Source organism: Gymnoscopelus microlampas, assembly GCF_963454915.1.
Source record: "Gymnoscopelus microlampas genome assembly, chromosome: 24".
Classification (NCBI taxonomy): Eukaryota; Metazoa; Chordata; class Actinopteri; order Myctophiformes; family Myctophidae; genus Gymnoscopelus; species Gymnoscopelus microlampas.
The window spans coordinates 22,195,537-22,222,905 of NC_139961.1; the positions used below are offsets into that span (position 1 = coordinate 22,195,537).

At 43.1% G+C, this 27,369-nt stretch overlaps 1 protein-coding gene across 2 annotated transcripts in view; it reads left to right on the forward strand.

The window, feature by feature from the left end:
- The window catches only part of LOC311040368 (FERM, ARHGEF and pleckstrin domain-containing protein 1-like), a 72,285-nt gene that overhangs the window by 20,280 nt on the left and 24,636 nt on the right, over positions 1-27,369 (forward strand). For both annotated transcript variants that reach the window (XM_084050613.1, XM_084050614.1), the window contains exons 3-13: positions 9,782-9,886; positions 9,978-10,020; positions 10,720-10,798; positions 13,282-13,379; positions 14,622-14,736; positions 16,212-16,359; positions 18,173-18,268; positions 19,255-19,421; positions 19,861-19,929; positions 20,454-20,529; positions 21,019-21,169. In XM_084050613.1, the coding sequence (XP_083906739.1) occupies positions 9,782-9,886; positions 9,978-10,020; positions 10,720-10,798; positions 13,282-13,379; positions 14,622-14,736; positions 16,212-16,359; positions 18,173-18,268; positions 19,255-19,421; positions 19,861-19,929; positions 20,454-20,529; positions 21,019-21,169 (1,147 nt within the window). The remainder of the gene's footprint in view (positions 1-9,781; positions 9,887-9,977; positions 10,021-10,719; positions 10,799-13,281; positions 13,380-14,621; positions 14,737-16,211; positions 16,360-18,172; positions 18,269-19,254; positions 19,422-19,860; positions 19,930-20,453; positions 20,530-21,018; positions 21,170-27,369) is intronic.

Below are 27,369 nucleotides of genomic sequence, written 5' to 3' on the forward strand. Positions count from 1 at the left end.
GTGTGTCTCCTGTCTGCCTGGCACATGGACTGTTCTGGGAATAGGAGCAGAGGGACACATGTTGAGCATGTGCATGCTAAACTGCTAGTGCTTTTTTTCTGATGAACTTCCACACTTTCTCTTGTCCTGTTGTTGTGGTGTTTCTCTGCATTTGTGGAGTCTTGGAATTGTTGCTAGTTTGCTACTATGGCTGTACTGGGCAGCTCCCAGTGGCTAACTGTGGAAGACGTGTTGTACTGGGCAGCTTCCAGTGGCTAACAGTAGAAGACTGTGGTTGTACTATTTCCTGGTATGAATAAGTGTTAACTGTTGTTTGAAGCAGGGTGTTGATGTTAAAGTGTATCAACCCAGCCACTATTCTTGGATGAATACAAGTAAAAAAAAAAGTTTACTCATTTATGTCCAAGAACAGTATTGTACACTCTACCAGTGTACACATTTGTTTATATATTAGCTAGTTTCATACGCAGAGAATCTCAGTATGCTTTACAGAAAATGAACTATCAATAAACACACATGCACGCTCGCGTGCACACAGTGTGTCTCACGCACGCACGCACGCGCACACACACACACACACACACACACACACACACACACACACACACACACACACACACACACACACACACACACACACACACACACACACACACACACACACACACACACACACACACACACACACACACATTGAGATTCAGAGGGTTGAGTCTTGGTTCCGTTTGTTCCCACGCTCTTATCTCTCACAGGGTGTATCTCTCTCTGTCTATCTCTCTCTTTCTCTTGTCTGTCTCCCTGTCTTAGCCTTTCTCTCTCTCTCTCAGCATTTCTCTTGCTCTTTACACTTCAATTTAATTAATGATGATAATAATAATAATGCTCAATATGCAGTTCATGTAAGCACAATAGCAATAGAGAGGCGTGCATGGCGTGCATGCATGGAGGGATGATATTAACCTCTTGGGCCGGTAATTGATACCAAGGCTCGCAGTTGTTGTGTTGTTGTCGTGAGACGGAGACACGATGAAAGCCATTCACAGTGGAATGAATGTCAGCTTGATGCTTTCATGTTCTCTCTTTCGAGCCATTCTTTGTCTCACTCCTTTTCCACCATGCTGGGTTTCTATCAGCAGTCTGGTCCATCTGGACTCTGTCTGGTTGCACGCACGCATGGGTCGCACACACGCACACACACACACACACACATTCTGTTTTCCTGACCCAGCCCAGACCAAAGGTGTGATGGGTGAAACAGACACTTGGGGTCTGGAAGATTAGAGTCTGGGGTGCGTGTGTTTGTACACCTTAATGGAAATCAGTTAAAAGTCCTCCCAAGTATGCCAGTACAAGAATGTGTGTTTGTGTGTGGGAGAGACCCACAGGCCAGGGCCTGCAGTTTGTTTTCATTGACCTTTAACCCTAGGGAGGTGGGGTGGGAGGGATACAGGCGACTATAATCTATGTGTTTTCATTCGACACTCACCTTGACGGATGTGATCAGTCAAAGACTAGAGAGAGAGAGGGGGGAGAGGGACCAAAAGAAGAGGCCTAAAGATAATCTAGAGAGAAAGTGACCACACACGCGCACACACACATCGCTATCTCAACACAGAGAAACATTTTTATGACAGTCAAAGATTTCTGACACTCATATGCTGCTAGTAATTTGTTTATTAGTTTCATTATCTAAATGTTAAGGTTTGAAGCAAGCCATTTTTCTACACAAACATACATATTTACCACTCTGAACACACATTAAACCACATCCTTAACCTCTTAAGCCAGCCAACACAGTTTCTACGCACACTCATGCAAACTTTTGCTTGCTTGTTTTTTCTTCAACTTTGATTTGGTTTACCATTGTATTTAGATTCTTTGGCAATATTCATGTTCATGAGAGAGAAAACCTCTTGTTTTTATGGGCATTTTCACTAGTTTTGTCCAACATGACAATCAATCGGTATCACTCGGAACTTCATTACTTGCTTCGGTGGTCAGAGAAGAGATACATTAGTATAGCATGGGCTGTTGGCCTGCATTCTGTCTCAGATTAAAATAGTTCTAACAGTTTGGGTCACATATTTTCCAAATGTTTGTGTCAGAGAAGAATTTTAAATGAATAAATGGGATTACGGTGTGCCATGTTGATCCAATGATGAGTAACCAATTCCGTTTTATCAAAATACGCCTCCAGCAGGTCACATTCCCATCTAGAATATCAGCTCTGCCCATGTCTATCTGTCTTTCATTGCTTCTGTGGATTCCTGTTCTCCATTCCTTCCCTCATGTGTGTGTGCTGGATGTTATTGTGATCTCCTTCGTGACTCCCATAGCCTGGAGGTTAGGCTTTTGTTGGAATGTGAGACTAGATATTTAGACTCCGGCCCAGCCCAGCTGACTGGCTGACTGACAGTCGGGGGAGCTCACCGCTAGGCAGGCATTTAATTCCCTTTAAAGGGGTGGAGTGGGTGATGGAGTAGGACCTGAGAGGAAGGGTTGGGTGAAAGTGGACACTGCCTTTAACCGCAGGGGCTCACTGGTATGTGTGGAGGTAGAACGATCTGGTTGGGAAACGCTGATAGGTGACCTGCGGATAGCGCAAAGAAGACTGCATCATTGCATTGTCTCCACCGGCTGTAGACTTATGTTGCAAGTCCTTTTTTGTCCTCAATTTCATGTCTCTCTACTGTCCTGTCGAAGTGAAGCAAGAACTGCTGCACATAACACTATCAACTACTTAACCAGTTAACCACTTAACTACAAAAATGTTCTAAATTGTTTTGAAGTTGGCCAATCTACAAGCTCACAACGTGTTGCACTGTGACATTGTTGTGAGCTAGTTTTATATCTGCAATTCTTTTCTTTTAAAGGGGGAAAAAAGCGTGAGTCTGCAGAGCACGAGAGGGCCTGGGTGTGTGTGTGTGTCTCTCTCTCTCCAGAACTTATCTTGCTGGCCGATCAGCACCAGACTTTGTATGAACACTGCAAGTAGTAGGCCACAGAAGTAACTTTAGTCATCTTTTAAACATAATGTTTAATTTTATAATCGAAGTCAATAGGACTTTGATCTGAAATGTTGGCCAAATTTGGAGTCATACGTCTCGTAGACGACTGACATCACAGAGATCCACATTGGTTACAGGCCATTTCTATGTGGATCCCGAGATCCACATAATTCATTTCTTCGCTTAATTATATAGGTTGATGCCCGTCAGAACGCATGCCCCTTGGGTTGTGCAATAACCCTTGTACCCGTTGTCCGAGTACTTAGTGCTGTACCCGTTATCATAGTACTTGGAGGCCAGTCTATGACGTCAGTACTATAACATCATATTGATGACTTCAGGGATCTCCATATATGGGGATTTGGGGATTTATAAATATTTTTGGAGAACCGCACTGATCCGACCGACTTCCCACCGGGCACCACACTCCCTCAGGCCCTCTGCGACACACACACTGAGTTTTAAATGATGGATTGTAGGTTTCCGGAGATGCACAACGGACAGATAAACTCATATGCAGAGATTTGCATGTGCATATGTACAGTACAAGTGGCATTAAGGCAGCGGGCAACCAATTTGTGTGTGTGGGTGGGGATGGGGGGAGCAAGGGCAAGGCCCATTAATGGAAGTTGATGAATAAAGTGATAGTGATTTGAAGTGAAAGGACCTCAGGCATGCACACTCACGCTGGCGTGCAGTCGTGCACACACACCAATCTCATGGGCTCTAGTGATGACACGGATGTGGAAGGTGTGATAAGCTGTGGTTTAGTTCTCTGTCCTCATTCCCTGAACCAGCTATTCTATTTATGATGTCGTTTATGAGGTCGTTAAACGAAAAGAAAATTCTCTATGTCAGTGGTTCTCAAATATATTTGGCCGCGGACCCCCATCTGAACAAATTTTGTGCCAAGGACCCACACAGTCCCCCTCATACAAGATTCCTGTTTTTAAAAAAAATCATTTTTTCACATTTACTCAAGAATATTTTGAAAATAGGAGATCTACAAGCCCACAATGAGTTGCATCGCGTGGGCTTGTAGATCGGCTATTTTCAAATAGTTTTTTTCAAAATGCACATTTTGCTGGGGACCCCTTGGTACCCTCCTGTCGTACTGTGTGTGACCTCAACAAGGCCACCGTTTCCTGTGGTGAGACTGTTGCCAAGGTCAGAACGGAGGGGCGTCGTGGGGTCATGAGAACGGGTCAGACCACGCTATTAGCCTTGCAGTTAGCTACGCTCAACTTAGCATTTGTTCCACATACTGTAAGCCCACGAAGCTCCATGGTTTGGGGCTTAGAATGGGCTTCTTTATGTCTTCATATAACCTTATTTAACCAGTAAAAATACCTTGAGAGAAAGTCTCTTTTGCAAGTATGCACTGGCAAAGAGGCAGGAATGTTGCACAAGTTCCATGCTTATAATTGACAAAACAAGACAAAACTCAACACAGACATACTGACTACCAAACACCACTCAAGTGGGAGTCCCTGAGGGTTAAAAAACATAACAATATATGACCAAATAAATACAATAAAACCACACAAATAAAATGTATAAAGCATCTCCATTACCATCCTTTTAAATACCCAGAGTGAAATCAAATGGGCAGTTCTTAAACTGCCCATTTAGTTTGGTCTTTATTTTTGCTACTTGCTAAGTGCTAGAAGGGTAATTTAAGAGGGTTCTGGGACAGTGGTCTAAATGATCCTTTGTGTTTTATTATTCAGTAGCCTACAGTGGAGACTAAGACATAGGAAAGAGAAGGGATTATATGTGACACAGATCATGAACTGGATTTGAACCCAGGATAAAAGATTCAGTCTGTGCCTGTGATGAGGTATGCAGACTAAATGGTTGAGTCACTAGGATGCCTCAAGACAGGGGTTATTAATGCTGGAGTTTATTCAGCTGTATCCATTCTGTAGACCAGGGTTTCTCAAAGTGGGGTCCGGGGACACCCAGGGTAACTCGAGGGGGTCCCTAACTAAATGATTGGTTCCATTTGTATAGTCTCAGAGTACAGCCCGTGGCCTAATGCATAGTAAACTGGGGGTCCTTGAAATGAAAGGTCTGCTAACAGCAGGACTTTGTCCCTCTGTCCAACACTTTGATCCCAAAAAAACGTTTAAAAAAAAAAATACCATCTGCATTTCCATGGAAGTTGCGTGCTGTGCATCTTCATTCTCCCCAGAAGTTGCGAGCACTACTATTTTTATTGGGGGGGAGGGGGGACCCATGGCCTTTCCTCTAGCGACTAGGATGGGATGATATGGTGATGATTCCACACTCTCATCAGCATCTTGGTGGTTGGTCACAGATGCTGGGGCATGTTCTCAATAGGCTCTATTCACAGCAGCCATATTATCACTTCCTTCACAGGTGTTATGATACTAATGAAGGCTCTGTTCCATTTAGTCTAGAACAGTGGTTTCCACGAGCCTCATAACTCTGAGAGTGTACAAATGGAACCAAATGGACCCTTACGGGTCCATTTGGTTCCATTTGTACACTCTCAGTTACACACCTGTAAGGGGCCATCTGGAAGCCCATGAGGGTCCCTGGACCCCAACTGTAGACCCACTGGTGTAACAGAGTGTTTCCAGTGGGCCAACATGCACAATATCAGCACCCTGACTCTGTTTGACCAGAATGGAACAGAGCCTTCATTAGTATCATTGGTAACACCTGTGAATGCCTTCATAATATGGCTGCTGTGAATAGCGGTTTTTGGTGAAAAAAGACTGTGATAGTTGATTTTGTAAATGCTTTGGTCCCTTCATACAATCGGACATGTAAAAGACGGCTGAAATCGCATGGTCCCGCATGAATAACCCTTCTCACACAAGCCGTTCAGTTCACAGTCTACAGTCTATACACAATAGTTTAGTTTTTGTGGATAGGAAAATGTGGTTACAAGCTTCTATGGCAGCCTACTGTGTATACTGGCGAGGCTGTGTTGTTCCAGCTGATATTAGATGTTGATGTTTTGTTTTTTTCAATAGCTGTGACATTCCGCTCTGAATGCCGGTGTCTTGTATTACTTTAAGAGGAAGGCTGTTCTTCCCTCTAAACGCCACCTAATCCAGATGTAGTTGTTGCTGTTGAAGAGGTGGTGGTGCTACGCTGATTAAAGGAAGATGTGTTTCCCCATATCCCTGCTCCTCTCCTGCATTAAACGTGAATGGAGTTGACTGAAAGCCTAAAATGAAGCATCCATGTCTTTTTGTCTTTTCAACTCTTCTGTTGATCCTTCCTGTTTTACTCCATTCTCCCCTCCAGCCTCCTTTCGTCACTCCGGGGAGTCCAGGCCTCTCTGCTCTCTCTCTCTCTCTCTCTCTCGCTCTCGCTCTCTCGCTCTCTCGCTCCACCACTTGTCACCCTTTCATCCGCTCTCTCCATCACCTGCTCATCCTCCGTAAACAGCTGAAGTGCCCGAGTTTATTTGCAATTTGTGTTAAAAGTCACGACGGCCGAGCTCAGCATGACAGGACATGAATCATGCTGATACAATAGCCAGTACTGTAGTTACAAGAGCACAGTAACGGCTCACTGTGGTGCAACTCACACCAGCGACAGAAAATATGAGATGACCTTTAGTAAGAAATGAATTCAATTTCAAACCCGTCGGTCAGTCAGAACAGGTGATCAATCTTTCTCTTTCTTTCAAATTCCAGTTCCAATTAAGTGAGTTCTTTAAGAGTAAGCTCTTTAAGAGTACATTTTATAAGAGTGAGTTTCTCCAACACTTAAACCTTATATACAGTACTTCATGACCGTGGTCCCCCAGGGCTCTATACTTGGTCCCCTCCTTTTTTCCCTGAATGTTTCCCTATTTTTGCTGAATGCTCATGTACAGGAGTGAGTGTGTTAGGAGTGCGTTCTTAAATGTGTGATACAGTTTCTTCTGCACATCCTCCGTAATAAGAGGATGTGTTCATGCATGCCTTTGTCTCATCCCGTGATATCCTCCTTGTAGCTGGTCCAAAATCAACATGGTTTTGATCTGCACACAATAGAGGACAATAACAGCCATGTTTTATGTCCAATGTTAGACTCAGGAGTTTCCATTATGAGACAAAAGCTCCTAGGAACAAAGGAGAGGAGAGAGAGAGGACGGGGGGGGGGGGGGGGGTTTATAGTGAGGTGGAGTGTGTCTGTTTATCTGGCCTTTTCTCCTTCTTCCCTCGCTCTACTGAGTTCTCTAGAAAAGGACTGTGGGTTCTTAAAAAAAAGAAATAAAGCTGGCACATCCACTAGAGAAACCTGCGTGCAGAATAAATCAGACAAAAACAAATGAATTTGGCTGGTGAATAAAATGAAAACAAAAACAATAGCTGTTTAAAGTAATGTAACATTACAATACAAAGATACCACATGTTATACCTTTGCATGTGATTAACATTAACATGTGGTGTCTTGGCGAGTGGCCATACTTGGCTTAGTTACTACCTGCTGCGTGTGTGCGTGTGCGCGCACGTGTGTGTGTGTGTGTTACCATCTGCTCCCGTTTGCTTGATCAGTCCGTCTGTGAGGTCAAGCGGACACACACACACACACACACACACACACACACACACACAGTGTAGCCAGATGGTGACAGATCTGGCAGAGGTCTTGGTCTTCTGCGCTCTGTTACCCAACCATTGTTTTTGTTTCTTCACATCTTCTCTCACTGTTTCGTCTGCTTGTCTCTCAACCTCTAACTCTGTTCTCTCCCTTTCTCTCACTCCGTTTTGTCTCCCTCTCACTCGGTTTTGTCTCTCTTACTCTGTTTTGTCTCTCTCTCACTCTGTTTTGTCTCCCGCTCTCTCACCCTCTCACTCTGTTTTGTCTCCCTCTCTCTCCCCCTCTCACTCTGTTTTGTATCCCACTCTCTCACCCTCTCACTCTGTTTTATCTCCCTGTCTCTCACCCTCTCACTCTGTTTTGTCTCCCTCTCTCTCCCCCTCTCACTCTGTTTTGTATCCCACTCTCTCACCCTCTCACTCTGTTTTATCTCCCTGTCTCTCACCCTCTCACCTACTGTAAGACTGGTTTTACTATGCAGCTTACTTTGTGTCTGAATGGTGTGTTGTGAAAAAAAACATTTGTAGTCAATGAAACCAATTTTTATTTTGAGAAACTAGTTTAAATACAATTTGTGAAGAAGCTTACTTACAGTACCAAGAACAATTCTAACCGAAGTTCAGTAGTCTCTGTGTTTGTGAATTTCTACTCACACACACACACACACACACACACACACACACACACACACACACACACACCTCATGTCTTGTTCTTCAGACAGGGTTTCCCCCCCAAAGCAAGTGAAGCATGAAGTTATGTGAATGTTTACAGTACTGCTACAGACATACCGCCCTAGATAGGCCTATCATCTTTACGTGTGTGTGTTTGTGTGTGTGTGTGTGTGTGTGTGTGTGTGTCTAGGGGTGATGATGGAAAAGAAGGCTTTTCATTAACTTTACAAGCGCCGTCTGAGACGTGGTTATCAAATAATACGATGTAACACTTAAAAAGAAAAGCTCTTCAGACTGAGATAGGCCATCATTTAGGATTGAATTGCCTGAGATAAAATGATTAGAGACTCATTTTGGCTTTGTTCAATTTGATTCACCTTATCACAAATGCAGCAAGCATTTGTGATAAGGTGCAGCAAAATGATTTTATTTTGTATTCATTTATCTGCAAGTCCGCAAGCACTGTAGATTCATTAATATAAATTCAATAGTACGACAACACAACAGTACAGAGTACAATAATACACAACAAAGTTGGGAGGGAAATGACTGTAAAATGTCAATATTTCCACTAGTGCAAAGTGACTGGTGCATAGTATTTCCTGTATAATCCTGAACACAATACTAGTATCGGTACAGGTTGCAAGTACAGAGCGGCTGGTGCCTGGTATTCGAATTCAAATCCACTTGTCTGTGCAGGCTGGAGTGTTGGGTTTGGGTTTCTCTGTTCCAGTTTGAATTCTTGCACTGGTTGATGGTGGTCCTGCTATCCCTATTCTGATGTGTTAACAAGACACACACCTTGTCTTAGCTCTCAAATTAAAGTCTGTTAAGCTGTGATTAAGCATCTCTGTCTGTGCAAAATGTTAAGTGCAAACTGACAGGTGGTCGCAGTATATCACATTATCTGCTTGTGACTGTAGACTTAAAGTTAAACTTTAAAGGTAGGGTAAGTGATATTTTTTAAGAGTTTTGTTAAAATGTTAAAGCGCTATATTGTTATAGTTATCATTGCTATACAGTGTTTGTTCAGTGACAGAGGTCTCCCTGTCTCTGTCCCTGTCTCTCCAGCTCTTTAATAAACAGAAAATAATTTCAGGTGGGTTGCCAAATTTTAGCCAATCAGGAGAGAGTAACCATTTATAAGGTTCAATTTGATAGTGTTCCAGTTCCATTTTGTCTGCTCATTTCACTTGTTTATCCTGTATCTTGTGTGAGTTCTTTCTACTGATTGGATCAAATTGGTATCCTGACCTGAAAATGCATTTTCTGTTTACTAAAGAGCTGGAGAGACATGGAGACTCCTGTTACTGAACAAACACCCTAAGCAATGAGTACTATCAAAATATAGACCTATTTAACACTTATTTTAACAAACAAAATGGCTTAAGTTTAAACTTGCCTGGAAATAAGGCAAGTTGTTTTCACCGATAACCACAGTGCTGAGGTGTCGGGTGTGTGTGTGTGTGTGTGTTTGAGTTGTAGTGTGAATCTTAACTGTTCTCTCTTCTCACCATCTCCTCTCTGCAGCAACGTTCCCAAGGCAAGGTGCTGTTTGACCTGGTGTGTGCCCACCTCAACCTGCTGGAGGGAGATTACTTTGGTCTGGAGTACCAGGACCACCGCAAGATGACGGTGAGACACACGCACATGCACATGCACATGCACACATGCATTGCAATGTCTATGTTTGAACTTGTATTGAATTGTTTTTTGTTTGCTGTAGGTTTGGTTGGATCTGCTGAAGCCAACATTGAAGCAAGTCAGACGTAAGTAACACACATACACACACGCGCACACACACAATCTGTATTTCTTGTTATGTGACTCGTTTAGGCTTCCCCCCAGGCCGATTGGGGGGGAATATAATGACTAAATTGGGAGAAATTAAGACCTATGTCAGTGAAAGTGGTAATTTGGAAAACTGATATAACTTGTTTGGGTACATGGTATCATAATAATACTTGAAAGTGGGATAAGTGGGCCTTGAAGTTGAAAGATACTAGCCTGGTTCCAGACAAATCTGCCATTGCAAAAAATTAATGTGCCCTCGGCAGATTAGGTCTGGCCCCTCTCAATAGAGATTGGATTTCTCTCCCTCCGAAGTTGTGAGGGACCAATCAGTGCCCAGTATGCAAATATGGGGCGGGTTTATCACCAGAGGCATTTTTTGAATTTGCCCCTCGGAAATGCAGGTTCCACACAGATATTCCAGACTAATATCTACGCTGTGATATTAGTCTGGCCATGCCAGGCTGGAAAGATACAGTTAAACATTCGTTTTAAGCAAAATAACCACTTTTTTAAAAAAAAGAAAACTGTAAAGAAATTCACAATGTGATGGTTTCATCGATACATGAGATATTAACAGATTGCTTTCTTGCTTCAAATCTTTCCCTCCATTTCTCTGCCTTTCTCCTTCCCTGCCTCTGTCTTCTCCTCATCTTTCTCTCTTCCATCTCCCTCAGGACCCAAAAACACCATCCTTCGCTTCGTGGTGAAGTTCTTTCCTCCAGACCACACACAGCTGATGGAGGAGTTAACTCGGTGAGTGGGTTTGGACTCGAACGCCATCAGCACACGCAAGAAAACAAAAAAAAACCTTTCTAAATGACAGAGGGCTTGTTTATTTTTTGGCTCAGTCCTTTAAAACTTCACGCTCGCTTCATAACTGCCACTCGTGGTTTGTGACAAAAATCCGGACAAAAGGTCAGAAGATAGACAATATGTCAACGTGTTTTTGTTTGTGGGGTCATGTCTTTTTGTTTTTCACTCCGTTAGCGTTTACCATTTCTGACACATTTTATATCCACATTCCAGAACATCAGAAAGGAGACATGTTGACATTTTAGAGTTCTTTACCAAGGGACACAACAATCACAAACTCAACAAAAATCAGAGACCTTGGGTCACATCACAGGAAATGGTTAGAAATTGTTAACCGTCTGCCATGAGAATTTGGTTAGTACAGCAATAAAAAGACTAGTATGGGATTGTTATGGTGACAAACCTTAGAGATGGGGCTGTAAAATGTATCTTGACGATTCAGACTTGCTCCAGATCTGTGTAAATTGTATTTAACATTCTGCTGTAGCTAAAAGCAGAATGAAAGAATTTCAAGCTCTGAGTCAACTTATTTCTAGAGCTCCAAGGGCTATGTGTAGACCAAAGCATTTTTCTCCCAGCTGAAAAAGCCAGGCACTCTGCTGAAAACGCCCAGCTGGGAGCATTGAGAGTTTTTTGAAGGCACAGCATTTATTTATTATGATTATGATTATAATTGGACTGGCAAATGGCATTTTCATTTTATTTATTTATTTGCTGAGGAAGTAGACTACATTTAAAACTGTGATCCTGTGTCACAGGGCATTGAACAGAAAAAAGAAAACAAAAGAAAAAAGAAAACACATTTTCCCAGGTGCTGTGCTCCTCACAAAAAATAAACTAAACATAACAATGCCAAGTAGAAAGTGTACAGTGTACCCTTTTACTTTGCTTGGCCCCACGATGCTTTTGAACAACACCACATAGAATCTTCACTGCCTCTTCACAATGTCACAAAGTCACTTTCCCATTGCCATTTGATTCATTGGTACGAGAGACGTCTGCTTGACGGAGGGAGAGGGGGGAGATTGCTGAGTCCAGCACAGGAAGTTGGATGGGAGCCACTCTGCCTTTGTTTTAGCTGTCAGAGAACTCCACAGCGCTGCATGTTTCCTCTGGTGGGGGAGAGAAGGGACAGACGGACAGCTGAGCGGAAGGAGGTTGAGTCAGGGACTATCCACGCAAATAAATGTGGATAAATAATGGATACATAGACGTTAAGTGTCATCAGAAACGCTTGCATGGTCAGAGAATCATGTCGGGTGCCATTTGTTAGTTGCTAGTGCCAAAGAATTGAGACACAGAAGCATAGGCAAACACATGGATAGACAGATGGACAGGCTGACAGATGGAAGTGACCGGAGGCAGAAGAGTCAACAGAGATGCTGTTGGACGGAGAGGTAGGCACTGTGTGCTCTACGCCATAGGTTTCCAAAGTGGGGGCCAAATGGAATGGAGAGGAAAATTAAAAACAAAGAAAAAAAAACAATCATAGATACTGTAGAAAGATACTTAGATAGATAGATAAACTCCACAAAAAAGTTAGGAAACTTAACTTCTGTCAATTATTTCTCCCTTTCAGTAATACCAATTGGTATTGTATTTTATTTCGTTATCATAAATTAGCCAGCTGGCAGGTGTGTGACTGGCACACACACCGGAAATGTGACCTCCAGATCATTGCTACAGTCAAATACAGTCAGATAAGACACGAATAGACAATATTCACCATCACTATGAAGATACAAGTAGCCTATATCAGTGGTTCAGACACATTAAGGGTATTTTAGACCAAGTGTTTGACTGTACTCGTGCTGTTGACTAATACAGTATTTAATCAATCCAAAAAGGTCCATTGGTCCAGCATCTCTGTCATTGTTCTCTCAACTTGTATGTGTGTGTTGTCCTGTGTACAGTATATTCAGCATGATGTTTGAGCTTTGTATGTGCATATACTGTTGTGTGTGTGTGTGTGTGTGTGTGTGTGTGTGTGTGTGTGTGTGTGTGTGTGTGTGTGTGTGTGTGTGTGTGTGTGTGTGTGTGTGTGTGTGTGTGTGTGTGTGTGTGTGTGTGTGTGTGTGTGTGTGTGTGGTATGCGTCTCATCTGAGACCAGCTTAAGCAAGTCCTGTCCGTCATATGGTACTGTTGTCATGGGAGGTGGCTGCTCTTTTGATTGGTTTGCATGCTCCCAAAATCTTAATCTGAATGTGGAGGGGGACTGTCCCAGTTTTGCCTATACAGGTATTAGTTATCATGCATCCAGCATCATCTTTGTAAATTTCGTTTGGGATTTCTCAAATGGACTTTCTGCCTCGTATCTTAAGTTTGAGTTGAGTATGTTATTGACTCACACTTCACTTCCATGTAAACAAACCCTCTCTCTCTTTCTCTCTCCCCTTTTCCATATGTCTCCCTCTCTCTCTAGCTATTTGTTTGCTCTCCAGATCAAACATGACCTGGCGTGCGGTCGTCTCATCTGCAACGATACCAGTGCTGCACTCATGGTCTCTCACATCATTCAGTGTAAGTACCAACTATAACACTACCAGTGCTAAGAGTTGGCCAGCATGGTCTTTTTATCTTTCAGGAAACGGAACGGAAGTTCATATGGGTGGGAACGTTGTTAGATCAAATATCACTGGATGCTGTTCAGATATTAGGAAGCTAGCTACTGTGATACATCAGTAATACATCAAATGCATACAAATAATAATCTAGAATCATAGATAAACCAAGAACCTATCATCAGTCTAAACAGTATAATATAAAAAAATAAATTATCTGTATTTTTAAACTATACAAACTATCGGATGCCAGGTCAAAAAATGAACCTGGCATCACATTTTAACACATTCTAAATTACATTTTAACTTTTGCATAAACCTGCAAGGTTGTCATGGTTAGAGCAAGTGCTACGGGTTGAGGTGAGTCTTCAGATTACGGCGGAAGATTGGGAGTGAGTCTGCCATTCTAACTGGGTGTTTGTTCCACAGTTTGGGAGCCAGAAGGGAGAAGAGTCTGGGACATGTGGGGCGTTGTCCCGGTTGTTTTAGGGAAGGCTCTGACGGCTTCCCTTTGTTAGCTGATCTGAGTGAGCGGGAGGGGTTGTGGGATTGGATCAGGCTTTGAAGATATGGGGGTGCCATACCTTTGGTTGCTTTGTAGGCCAACATCAGTGTTTTGTGCGGGCAGTAACTGAGAGCCAATGGAGGGAGTGGAGAAGACATGTGAACATTTTGGCTGGTTAGAAGACCAAGTGTGCTGCGGCATTCTGGATCATTTGGAGGGGCTTAACTGCACATGCCGGGAGGCCAGTAAGAAGCGCGGGTGACCCCTGGGTGAGGAAGGGTATGATCCTTCGAATGTTATAGAGTGTAAAGCTACAGGATCAAGTGACCGTGGCAATGTGTGCCTTGAATGAGAGCTGACTGTCCAGGACAACACCAGGGTTCTTGGCCATTGGAACCAAAGTCACCAGGGCGTTGTCTATGGAAATAGTTAGATCCTGCGTGGGGCAGGACTTACCTAGGAAGAAGAGAAGCTCGGTTTTGTCTGGGTTCAGTTTGAGGTGGTGAGAAGACATCCACTGTGAGATGTCAGCTGCTAGACATGCAGCGATGCGCTCTTCCACCTGAGTGGCAGAGGGTGGGAAGGATAAGGCCAGGCATTGAATGAGTTGCTAAAGCATTTTACATGAAATATGTGATAATAGGCAGATTTTGATAAGCATATCTGTCTCTGTTTGTTTGTTTGTTTCTTTCACAGCGGAGATAGGAGATTATGAGGAGACCCAGAGCTGGCAGCATCTGCTTCACAACAAGTACCTGCCTGACCAAGATGCCCTGAGAGACAAGATCACTGACTGCCACCGCAAACATGTGTCAGTACACACACACACACACACACACACACACACACACACACACACACACACACACACACACACACACACACACACACACACACACACACACACACACAGAAAGACAACGGAAACATATCGTAGCCATCGGATGGAAACCTTGTATTTCCAAAACCGAAATGGAAAAAAGATCCTGTGTTCCAGTGGACCCGACATAGTTAATATTTAGTCACAAGCTCTTGTCAATACTTTTCATTGGTTAAATATTCATCAAAGTCACAGACACACTTAACCACTTTTGACCTGGCGTCCTTATTTTTGTCATGTCATTCATTATAGATTGGCTATTTTCACTACTCTTGCGCAACACGGCCATACGACCAAGTATAAAATAGGGCGTTCATTTATGTTAAAATATAAAAAGATAATCAAAAGACTTAATAAAATAATAAACATATGAATAGATCAGATGCCTGAGGACCGTCTTTAACCAAAACCATGCATATGTGAAACAGTGAAGACAGTGTGCGGATGTCTATTCTTTGATCAAAATATAAAATGATGAAATATGGAGATAACGGTAGGTTTCTGCCCGACAGTAATGATATACAGACTGTCAATCACACACTCATTGTCTTGTTGATAACCCATGCTTATATATATGTAGTTAAGGCAGCCACAAACCTTCACACTTATACCAACTAGACTTCTTTGGTGACACAGCTACACCCCCCCCCCCCCCCCCCCCCCCCCCTCTTCTCTCTCTCTCTCTCTCTCGCTCGCTCGCTCGCTCGCTCGCTCTCTCTCTCTCTCTCTCTCTCTCTCTCTCTCTCTCTCTATCACTCAGTTGTCAATGGCCCCATGCCAGCACAGGAAGGAAGTGGCTAATTCAGTGGCCTATACAGGAAACAGGAAGTTATTTTCAGAATTTGTGAGGAAACAAAGATGTTTTGTGGTCGGTTTTCTTTTTCTCTGCCCACAGCGGGTTCAGCCTCTTTGATCATTGGCGTCTTGTCAACAATAGTACAGTAAACACAGCTGAATGTTGCGGCCAACCCATTCTGTTAAAATCTTCGCTTTGGGTTTTGAATCAATTCAGAAAATAAGCTCTGTAGTAAACAAACACTTAAGTTCAACAAGATAATCTCCACAAATCATCACACAAAAGATGATTTTTGAACCACACAGGGACATATTAAAAAGCATAAAACCGCTTCAAAATTCACATTTGCGATATGAACAAGTGCAATTTACGTAGCAGAACAAAATGATTAACGTGATTAACGTGCATCTCTCACGTTAATCACAGACATTATTTTCTGCATAAATCGAAAACCCTGTGGGACAAACACATTGAACTTTGGTGAGGGAACCCATTGCTAACTTACTTCAAGTTTGAGGACCACAACCTGTAACACGCAATTACTGACTGATTAGACTGCCCATCTTACTGACTGATGAGTATTTGACTAACTGTTCTTTTCTGCCCCCAGAGGTCAGACGCCAGCAGAGTCTGACTACCAGCTGTCGGAGATTGCACGGCGTTTGGAGATGTATGGTGTTCGCCTTCACCCCGCCAAGGACAGAGAGGGAACCAAACTCAGTCTGTCTGTGGCTCACACCGGGGTCCTAGTGTTCCAGGTAACCTCTACCTTTACCATTTCAAGGCCACGGACCCCCTTTTGAAACCATTTGTTTTCAAAATCTCCGAGACCCCAGTGTACACAGTTAAATCCTCAGTGCTAATTTTACACATTTAGACCTGAGGCCGATTCTAAAAATGTCTTCTAAAAAAGTTTTCTGAAAAACTTATGTTTTCCATGTCAGTGGTTCTCAAACTCTCAAGGACCCCCAAAATGATTGTTGTATTTGGACCCCCATCTCAAAATATTTTATTCCAGGGACCCCCCTGAAGCAAAGATTTGAGTTTAAAAAAAATCTAGATTTTTCAAAAATAGCAGCTACAGTATGAGCTTGTATATCTACTATTTTTGAATAGCGACACACACAGATGATGCTTTCCCGGTTTTAACGGGTTAACTCTGAGCGTGTACAAATTAGTACACTCTTAGAGTTACAGACAAGTATGGGTCCATTTGGTTTCTAACTATCAATATTTTAGCTGGGGTCCCCCTGGAACCCCATCAAAGACCCCTGGGGGTCCACGGACCCCACATTGAGAACTGCTGGTCTAAATAATAGGCTTAATAAATAACAGATAGTCAAATGTGTCCTCCTGCATGGAAACTTCCCTGTTCCTGCTTCATACAATGCGGTCTCACTCAGCTCCCAAAAATAGGGTGAAGATTACGCAGATGCAAATGCGACATCCAAAACCGGCCAGAATACAGCGTTGTTGTCCATCCACGGTCAGAACATTCTTTGGTCTGATGTCTAGTGACCATGACATACATGGATGTATATCAAACATCACATGGCCAAAACAATCACATGCATAGAGTAGATTTACTGTGCATCAGACATGCCACGGCCAAAACCATCACATAAATACTGTAGATTTACATCAAACATGACACACCCAAAACCATCACATACATACTGTAGTGTATGGTTACATCAAACATGACACAGCCAAAACCATCACATGTATACTATACGGTTACATCAAACATAAGCAAAACCATCACATTAAAACTGTTCGTTTACATCAAACATGACACAGCCAAAACCAAAACCATCACATGCATACTGTAGATTTAGATCAACCGTGACACAGCCAAAACCGTCAGCTAATAGACAGTGACTTTTGTTAACATTCATACAAGCTAGTTTTCACTGAATCACATCCTCAGACGTAAAGGCCCAAGTAATACAAAAAACAAATTGGTATAGCCCCACCATCAAAAACTAAATAGCAGTGGAATATTATTGGGAAATAATATACTGCATATAAATGAGTATTTGTTGTATTCGGGGGCTGTAATAGGTTGTTTATGTTGGTAGTTAATGTGTTTGTCTGACAGCAACAATCTGAAGGGTAAAAAGTTGTTTTTTATCCTGGCGTTTTTTCTTTGAGGGGTTCGAAGCGCTCTCTCTGCATTCAGAAAATGTCGCTGACGTGACAACTTGTGCGCTTAATTAGTTCGGGGAAGTTTTGTGGTGAGGTCTCCGCCCAACCTTGGCAACCTCTAAGCCAGGAGGGAAGAATGTGCCCATGTTGAACTGCTGGGGTTGTGCTGAGCTATCGACACTGATGAGCTGAATCAGGAAAATGCTCTCCAGCTGTAGAGAGATTGAGAAACAACGGCCTTTATATATTTTACCCAACAACTTTTTTTCAATCTCGCCATTTTCGAGTATGAGTCGCACTCGATCTGTTTAGTTCTTTTAATAGTCCATTTTATGCCATTCCATACAACAAAATGTCTTCGGCCGTCCGGCCTTCATCAGTGTGTGCTTAAAAAGATGCTAACTTATGTTTGCAATGACACAGGGCTACACCAGGATCAACGCCTTCAACTGGTCCAAAATTCGCAAACTGAGCTTCAAACGCAAGAAGTTCCTCATCAAGCTGAGATCAGACCCCACTGTAAGTCTTCTGTCTGCTCAAAGTTGATGTTTCCATGTGTGTCATTCACTCACTTCCTCTTCGCAATGCCTTTTGTCTGATCCGTCTTCCTGCCTTCCTTTTTGATACGTAACTTCATATCTTGTCTTCCTGACAATGTGAAACAATCTACCCGTAGCTATTCATCCGCTCATTATGCTTTAGCCTGGTAAACCATCCCACGAAGAGCCAATCAGAGTCGGTCAATCACAGGGCCCTGAGCGCAGACCAGGCTAATAATAAGCACATTTCCATCCGTCCATCCATTTGTTGATATACAGTATATGCAGTGGTGGAAAGTAACTAAGTACATGTACTTAAGTACTGTACTTAAGTACAATTTTGAGTATTTTTTTTACTTTACTAGAGTATTTCCAATTTGCAATACTTTTACTTCTACTCCACTACATCTCGGATGCAAATATTGTACTTTAACTCCACTACAATTATTTGAAAACTGTAGTTACTAGTTACTTTGCAGATATAAATGACTATATTATAAAACATATATTAACCACTTTAGCCCCATTTTAGCAGCAGCAGAGCTCTCATAATGTTCTCTGTCTTTGTAAATTACAGCAGAGCTCTCATAATGTTCTCTGTCTTTGTATATTGCAGCAGAGCTCTCATAATGTTCTCTGTCTTTGTATATTGCAGCAGAGCTCTCATAATGTTCTCTGTCTTTGTGTCTTGCAGCAGAGCTCTCATAATGTTCTCTGTCTTTGTGTCTTGCAGCAGAGCTCTCATAATGTTCTCTGTCTTTGTGTCTTGCAGCAGAGCTCTCATAATGTTCTCTGTCTTTGTGTCTTGCAGCAGAGTTCTAATAATGTTCTCTGTCTTTGTGTCTTGCAGCAGAGCTCTCATAATGTTCTCTGTCTTTGTGTCTTGCAGCAGAGTTCTAATAATGTTCTCTGTCTTTGTATATTGCAGCAGAGCTCTCACAATGTTCTCTGTCTTTGTATTTGCAGCAGAGTTCTCATCATGACACGTTGGAGTTCAACATGTCCAGCAGAGACTGCTGCAAAATCTTTTGGAAGATCTGCGTGGAGTACCACGCCTTCTTCAGGCTGTTTGAGGAGCCCAAGCCCAAACCCAAGCCGGTTCTCTTCACCAGGGGCTCCTCGTTCCGGTTCAGGTAAACATACGCTGAAAAGGAGCGGATGGAGCCGCTTCTGCTTCCGGTTACGATTACACATTTAAGTTGACGATTAATTGTCACACAAATAATTGCGATTAACAATTTAATTGAGTTTTTAGCATCGAACATTGGGACGTATTAATAAAAACGTAATTTCTATTTACCTTTTAGGCTTAAATATATAGTATTAAAATAAAAATAGCAGAAATAGCTGATCTACAAGCTTACTTTGTGACACGTTGTAAGCTTGTTGATCTGCTATTTCTGCTATATTTGGAAACAATTATGATGATTATGTAAAATAATTGTGGTTAGGCAATTACGTAATAATTGTGACAGGCCCACTTCAGGTCTATGAAAGTAGAGTAGTGGAGAATGGACATTGAGAAATGTCTGAAGTGTGAGATTTATTCTCCTCTCCTCTCTTGTGTTGCAGTGGTCGAACCCAGAAGCAGATCATTGATTACGTGAAAGACTCCGAGTTCAAAAAGCTTCCGTTTGAAAGGTGAAAGCTCTATCCTTTTGATGGGACAGCTGAATGTCAACTTGTCAGCCAATAACAAAATGGGGTTGAAAAAACACTATGTTCTGATATTACTTATTGCTATACATTTTCAGGGGGGTTGCAATTTTTCAGCCAATCAGGAGAGAGTACCCATTTATCAGCTTAAATGTTCCCGTTCCTTTGTCTGTTCATTTCTTTGTGTCACCACTTCCAATTTCACTCGTTTATACTGCATCCTGTGCGAGTTCTCTCTCCTGATTGAATACAATTGGTATCCTGAAGAGTTGGAGAGACAAGTTGACTCCTGTTACTGAACAAACTATCTATCTCTATATCAATGAGGACTATCAGAATATAGAGCTATTTAATACTTATTTTAACAAAAAAATATCACTTACCCTACCTTTAATTCTGTGGAACGTCAAAAGAATTACCTTTTTATTGGAGATTTGGCTAGTGATAGAAAGATGAAAGCTTTGTAAAGCACAACCAATTGTCACAATCGTTGTATGCTGTCTTTCCAGGAAGCACAGTAAGATTCTGTCCAATAGCAGTGCATCTTTTCAACCTACTTCCTTCCACTCACAAGTGCCAAAAGAGGTAACACACACACACACACACACACACACACACACACACACACACACACACACACACACACACACACACACACACACACACACACACACACACACACACACACACGTACACACATAGGATTAGGGACATATGGATCATTTATATTTAATGTGTGTATAATATTAACATTGTGATTTAACATGTTTGTTCATTGCAATGAACGTGTTGACAGTCTTAGCACATAATGATGTACAGAGGAAAGAGAAAACGATACAAATTAGAAACAATATTATTAACAATGGCTTTTAAGAATGACAATATAAAATCAACAGTGTCCATTACAAGAGATGTTTTGCCGCTACCATATTAGTGGTCAAGTGTGTCTGAGAAGAGTTTTGTGCGGGTGTGTGCGCGTACGCATGTCTAAATGCCCCAACCCTTTCCTTTTCTTTCTGTTTTCTCTCTGTTTTCTTTCCCTTCCTTCTTGTGTCTCTCCCTCTCTCTCCTCAGATTGCCATGTCCATCCCTCTGGCGGATCAGTCGGACTCGCCTGGACCGGACCGGGGAGCCAACGGTTCCGACGAGCCACCCGCCACCGCCAACGGCCTTCAGGAGAGCTCTGACCCCCAGATCCACAACGATCAACATCTCCTGAACCCAGGTCCAGCCTGCAGGGCAAACAAAGGCAGCAGTTCTTCCATCCCTTACATAGACTGCAGTGACATAGACAATGAATACGATGTGGCTAAGAGTCACAGAGCTCCCAGGGGCCACAGCAAGGCCAACGGCAGCTATGAGGACGGGTATAGGCATGGTGCTGGTTTTAATAACAGAGGGGGTTTGTTCGGGGTTGTAAATGGGGTTTACCACCCCAACACCCACGGGTTGATGCAGCAACAGCAGCAAGGTATGAATGTAATGCAGCAGCAGCAGCAGGGCATTTTGGGTAACAGATGGGACGAAAGTCCACCAGTGTCGAACAACAAGTTCAGTGCGAGCCGAGAGATGACGGACGACGAGATTCTGTCGAATGGAGGCTCGTTCCGTGGCCGCCTGCCGCTCCACAGCACACTGCTGGACGAAATGTTTGGTGGTGGGGGGAAGCGTAGCACGCTGCCCTGCCGTCCGCTAGGGAATGGAACGCGGAGCCAGTGCTCCAGCCCCATTGTCGGTGGCTTCCACCCGCGGACCAGCTCGCTGAGTCACGCCGAGAACGGCACGAACGGCTCTGTGCCGCGCTGGGACGACCGCGGGCATTGCTTCAGCAAACGTCCCGGCTTCCCGGAGACTCTCCCCGCATCGGTGGCGCTCTACGGTAGCTATTCGCCGATCGCCACGCCACACCTCGCCAAACCGCACAACAACAACAACATGCGGAATCGCTCAGACACCGACCCGTTTATACTTAGCCAGCTAGCTTCCTCCACCCCCGTCAGGTCCTACGGCACGTCCTCCGTGCCGACCGCACGGAAGACGCTCGTGGCCAACGGGAACCGCAGTAGCCTCGCTGTCCCCGGGCAGGCTCGGCCTAACGCGGTGCAGAGGCTCTACGGCCGCAGGGGGAAGCCAGCCGCCGGCCCTCCGGCGCCCGGTGGTGGCCGGCACGGTAACCTCAACCAGCCGATCCAGATGGTTGACGGCTCCACCAGCAGCGGCTCCGACACCAGCGACTCCGAGTCGGACACGGGCAGCAGCTCGTACGGACGGCCGCTGGTGTACGGGAACCCCAACGCCGCCGTGGGCTCCCTCAACTCGGTCAACTCCAACGGCGTCCACTCCTCGCCGCTACCATGCAGCAAGTTCTCCTTTGGCGGCCTGCAACTGGAGGACGGAGAGGACGGGCTGGGAGTCGAGGAGGAGGAGGAGGAGGTGGGGGGATGCTATCGCTTTAACGAGAACGATACAGCCGATCGCATATTCAGTTGCTGAGGGAGAGGGCCGCTACTTTAGCATCTTGTGAGGGTAGGATGAGGCTTCATAAATGCAGCATGCGTGGCCGCATTATGAGCACTCCACAAGGTGTTCTAAGGCAGTGATTCTCAACCTTTTTCATTTCATGGACCACCAGGGTTGTTGTTTTTTTGTTCTCTGGGACCCAGTGTTTTATCTCTGTGTTTTAACTTCAGTAAGAGAGTATACACATGGAACCAAATTGACCCTTACAGGTCCATTTGGTTCCATTTGACCCCTGGTGGTTGCCAGACCCAACATTGAGAAACTGTGTTCTAGAGAAATTATGCATCGGGTCTTGACCTTGTTGAGAGTGAATTGTTGAATGGAAACCAGCCGCTTAACTGCGTTGGCAAAACTTTTGTAGAAAAGGTTGTTGGAAACCTTTTTTTAGTTGAGAAGTATGATGAACTAATGATGGAACATGCGAAACACAATGCAGCAATTGTGTGCGACTGATCCACAGTAATTCTCTTTTAATGGGTGCACATTGGCCTTTCTGCAGACTGTGGACTCCTCTGTGAATTGCAGACTCTGGTCTTATGTTTTAAAATAGACGCAGTATAAATACACAGTGTAGCAAATGGTAGAATGTTGTAGTTGGTTAGTTGTTACAGTCTGAAGAATACCCTATGAGCCCTGTGTAAACAGAGTTTAGTACCAGCATTAAGTGAAGTATAATGAAAACCCTTTCTTATCAAGTGCCATAACTTATAGAAATTGTATTTCTAACGTAGAGTAGATTTTATTACAAGTACTGTATTAACAGAAATGCAATACCTTTTATAATTTTTTTAAATCATGGTTTGATGTTTTTATTTCTATACACAAGGCTTAGTTGAAACGGAGGGAAAGCTTGAGGGACACACATTATTAAAGAGAATATTTAATGTGATTTTTAGGATTTTAACTTTGTGGCACAGGTTGCCAACAGATGAAGGCATTGAAATGAGAGAGATATCGCTCGGTCACTTAGGTACGAGTGGCCCTTCCCTTAAGTGTTGTGAAAGTTGTCTGGGCTTTGAACGTAGGTCACGTCATATCCATAAGTGTAACAATGGAGGGTTCCATTACCGTCTTCTGTACGTTGTGTGTGAAATACTATTGGCGTAATTATGAATGTTGTGTCGTTCAATAGAAGGGTTCTAAGATAATTGGATGTCTTTGGAAAGTTTTAAATGGGGCGCATTGGTCAATGAATATAAAAATCTGTCTTTATTGCTGTCATCCGGGACTGTCCCACGATTTGACTATTTAAACTATGAACTTCAGCACTATTCTCCTTTTAACCACTTTAACCCTGGCGTCCTAATTTTAGCAGATTGCAGATCTACGAGCTCACAATCGCTGCGAGCTCATAACAAGCTCAGTGTTGTGAGCTTGTAGATCAGCGATTTACATTTGTGTGATTAAGTGGTTAAACAGTTTTATTAGCCTCCTTGCTAAGGAAGGGATTGCACTTAGGCAAATCCTGTTCGTTGATGAACAATTTTAAAACAGTGTTTGTTCCTTGTGAGGTATTTGCCTGTCACAGGGTGGCATGAGCCAATAGGCCTATCCTGCCATTTTCAAGGGCTCAAGCCGCAAAGACCAACACAAAGTTCTTATTCTTCTCCAGAGCACTTTTTCAGACTCTTTCCATTTTTATATCTCTGGTGGGCAACCTTTGCCTCGACTTTAGCAATACAAACTTATTTTGAACTGAGAAATGGCTTGCCTGAAAAACAGGGTCATCAGTTAAAACGTTTACGACCTTTTACAGTTAATGGCGGTTTGTAGACCAACGGATATCTCGGTGCTGTTCTGTGGTATCATGCCAGCAGTAATCTCTGTCTCTGTCTCTGTCTCTCTCTCTCTCTCTCTCTCTCTCTCTCTCTCTCTCTCTCTCTCTCTCTCTCTCTCTCTCTCTCTGTTTTTAGCACAACAAGAAACAATACAAAAATGTCCATTCAACCTATGTTACCCATCTTGCTAGCTGTCTGCTTTGCTTGGCTGCACCCCTTGCATGCACAACAAGCAAACAAGCAAAATCAGTTTTCTATCTTGGCTGCTGTTTTTCTTTTTTTTTTTACTATTGGAAGATTTGCTGTCATCTCCATCACTGTCTGCTTACTGCAAAGCTAATATCCACAGGTTTCTCTCTCTCTCTCTCTCTCCTCTCTTGTGCTCTCTTGCACACATCACCTCACCAAACACAACTGGGATCAGATGTTCCAGAATGCTTTCCCCCGCACATTGTCTGATAGAAGAACGTTGTTATTATTGGTTCGTGTTCAGTTTCAGTTGGAGTCTCTCAAGTCTCCTGGAACGGACGCATGCTGCAAGATGTGTCAGACATTTTTCCCCAAAACTTGTGAAAAGAATATGATAATGTTCTCAAAAACAAATCATTTCATTTTCACAGCGAATGTTAAAGAGTTAAGTGGGACAACTTACATCGGGGAACACTTTTATCATCTCGTCGCTGCTCTCGTATGCTGCTCTTAAGTGCCACCCCCCTTATACACTCCTGCGTTTTAAGTGCACTGATTTGCAAGCATGTTATCTCTGAAATAATACACACTCCTCACCGGTCTACACGCTTTCCTTCTCTGCTGAATGCATGTTAACCTGGCCAGTGATCAGTCACTCAAAGGCTTTCTGCTAAAACAGTTCCAGATGTTTTAAAAAGCTGAGAAATGCACACAGTCAACATTGGGCAAACTGTGGGTGAAAATGTACTTTTGTATGTGTTTTGTATCTTTAGAAAGTCGAAGATAATGAGTCCACTGCTTTTGCCCGTTAGTGTTGAACTTAACGTCAGCACTGCATGTGTGTGTGCATGCGTGCGTGCATGCTTGCAGAGGGAAATGGCAATAGAGAGTGAAGGATGATGATAGGGAGTGAAGGAATAATTGGAAGTTTTGTGTAAGAGAGAGAAAAAAGAAAGTCTCAAAAGTATACAGTACAGGATGTGGCATTTTGTTAATGCAGCTGAAAGCTGAAGTCTTGTCGGACATTTGGGGACACACAGGCCCACACATGAACACAAAAATGCTTATGAGTCCACTTCCTGTTGCCCTTAACCAAAATAGCCCTTCCAGCAAGTCCCTCATCCAAGCTCTTTTATTTTTTGTTTTAATGTACTGTACATATTAGAATGATAGGTTGTGATTTTGTGTGCATGTTGTAATTTGACAGCAGTTTTGATAATAATTATTGATGATAATGATTGAATGTAGGTCATAACTACTATACACAAATTGAGAAGTCGGCCAGCTTGTGGCTGATGGTGCCACTATAATATAACCTTGAAGATCCTCCTTCTTTTTGTTGGCATGACAACCAGCCTGACTGTTTTCTTTTTAATGGAACACACCGACTTTTAGGCAAATTTCCAGCTGTCAAAAAGATGCAACCATTACTTCCTTATTATAAAAATAATCATTACATTTGATTATAATCAAATAATTAAATCTAATGTAACATACTGTCATGAACACTTGGGTTAAAGTTTAATAAACCAATTAGTGTATTTTGCCAAGAACGTTGGCGTATTCCCTTAAGAAGAATGTTTGGACACAGAAATGATCGTTGTTTTTTTCACAAAGCACTCTGAATGTATGACTGAAAGACTCACCCACTGCTTTACCTTATCACTCATGTAACACTTTGTATTTCTGCACCTGTCCTTTTTTACACTGTGGCTTTGTCCACACTTTCTTTCTATGCTTCTATATTCTATTTTTCACCTTTTTGGAATGCTCTCTCTCTCTCTCGTTCTTAACACTGTAAATGGTTTTGTGCACTAGCGTAAATAAAAATGACCCCGTGTCTTGCAAGAAAAGGGACTCTGGAATTTTCTGTAGAGTAGAAAGAAGCCCCCGCTCCTGCCCCCCACACGCACACACACATATACAATCCATACCCACATACCGGCCCCCACACATGTTGTGTACCCGCCTCCACCTATACCCGTTACATACCCACTCCCACACATACTTGCCTCTACCCATACACCCACACATATGCCCACCTTCACCCATATACCCACACACATCCACCCCACACACATACACACCTTTACCCATATACCCCCACATTATCCCACCCTCATACATATACCCGCCTCTACCCATATACCCACACATATATCCACCCCGCCACATATATCCACCTCCATCCATGTACCCGCCTCTATCCATATACCCGCCCCCACACATATACACAACTTCAACCTAAGCCCCTGCATGTGGTGTTGTGGTAGATGTAGAAGTTGTTTGTCATGTCTAGTTGTTGGATATCCCACGTGGTTGGGTGTGCGTCTGTCTGTCTGTATCGAGTACGCCAGTAGTGTATAGCTGCTTAATTTATCCCTCTATTGTTTAGTTTGTCATGTCTAGTTGGATGCCCACGTGTTTGGGTGTGCGTCTGTCTGTTTGTGTTGAGTATGCCAGTAGTTAGCTGCTTCATTTATCCATCAATTTTTTATTTTGTCATGTCTTGTTGGGCCATGAGGTTGGGTTTGCGTTTCTCTGTCTGTATTGAGTACGCCAGTAGTTAGCTGGTCCATTTATCCATCCATTGTTTTTGTTTGTCTTTTTAGTTTATCTTTGTGTGCAGCGGTGAGTTTTCGTAGCATCCTCTGTCCAGAACTGCATGCGGTGGTGGACATATTTATTTATTTCCCCCATAATCCTTTGTGGCATGTAAGCTTGCCAATCAGTGGGATGTAAAACTTTGCAGCTGGGCAAGTATCCATACGGACTCTATGAGTGCTGCTGTAGTGCCTCTGTAGTGAGTAGACGTTGTAAAACGTTGGCTGACCTCTGTAGACTTGTGTCTTTGCCTCACCGTAAGAAATTGTAGAAATAGATACTCAATTGTCTAATTCCAACTGCTGACTCAGGATGTGGTTAGTATTTAAATGTT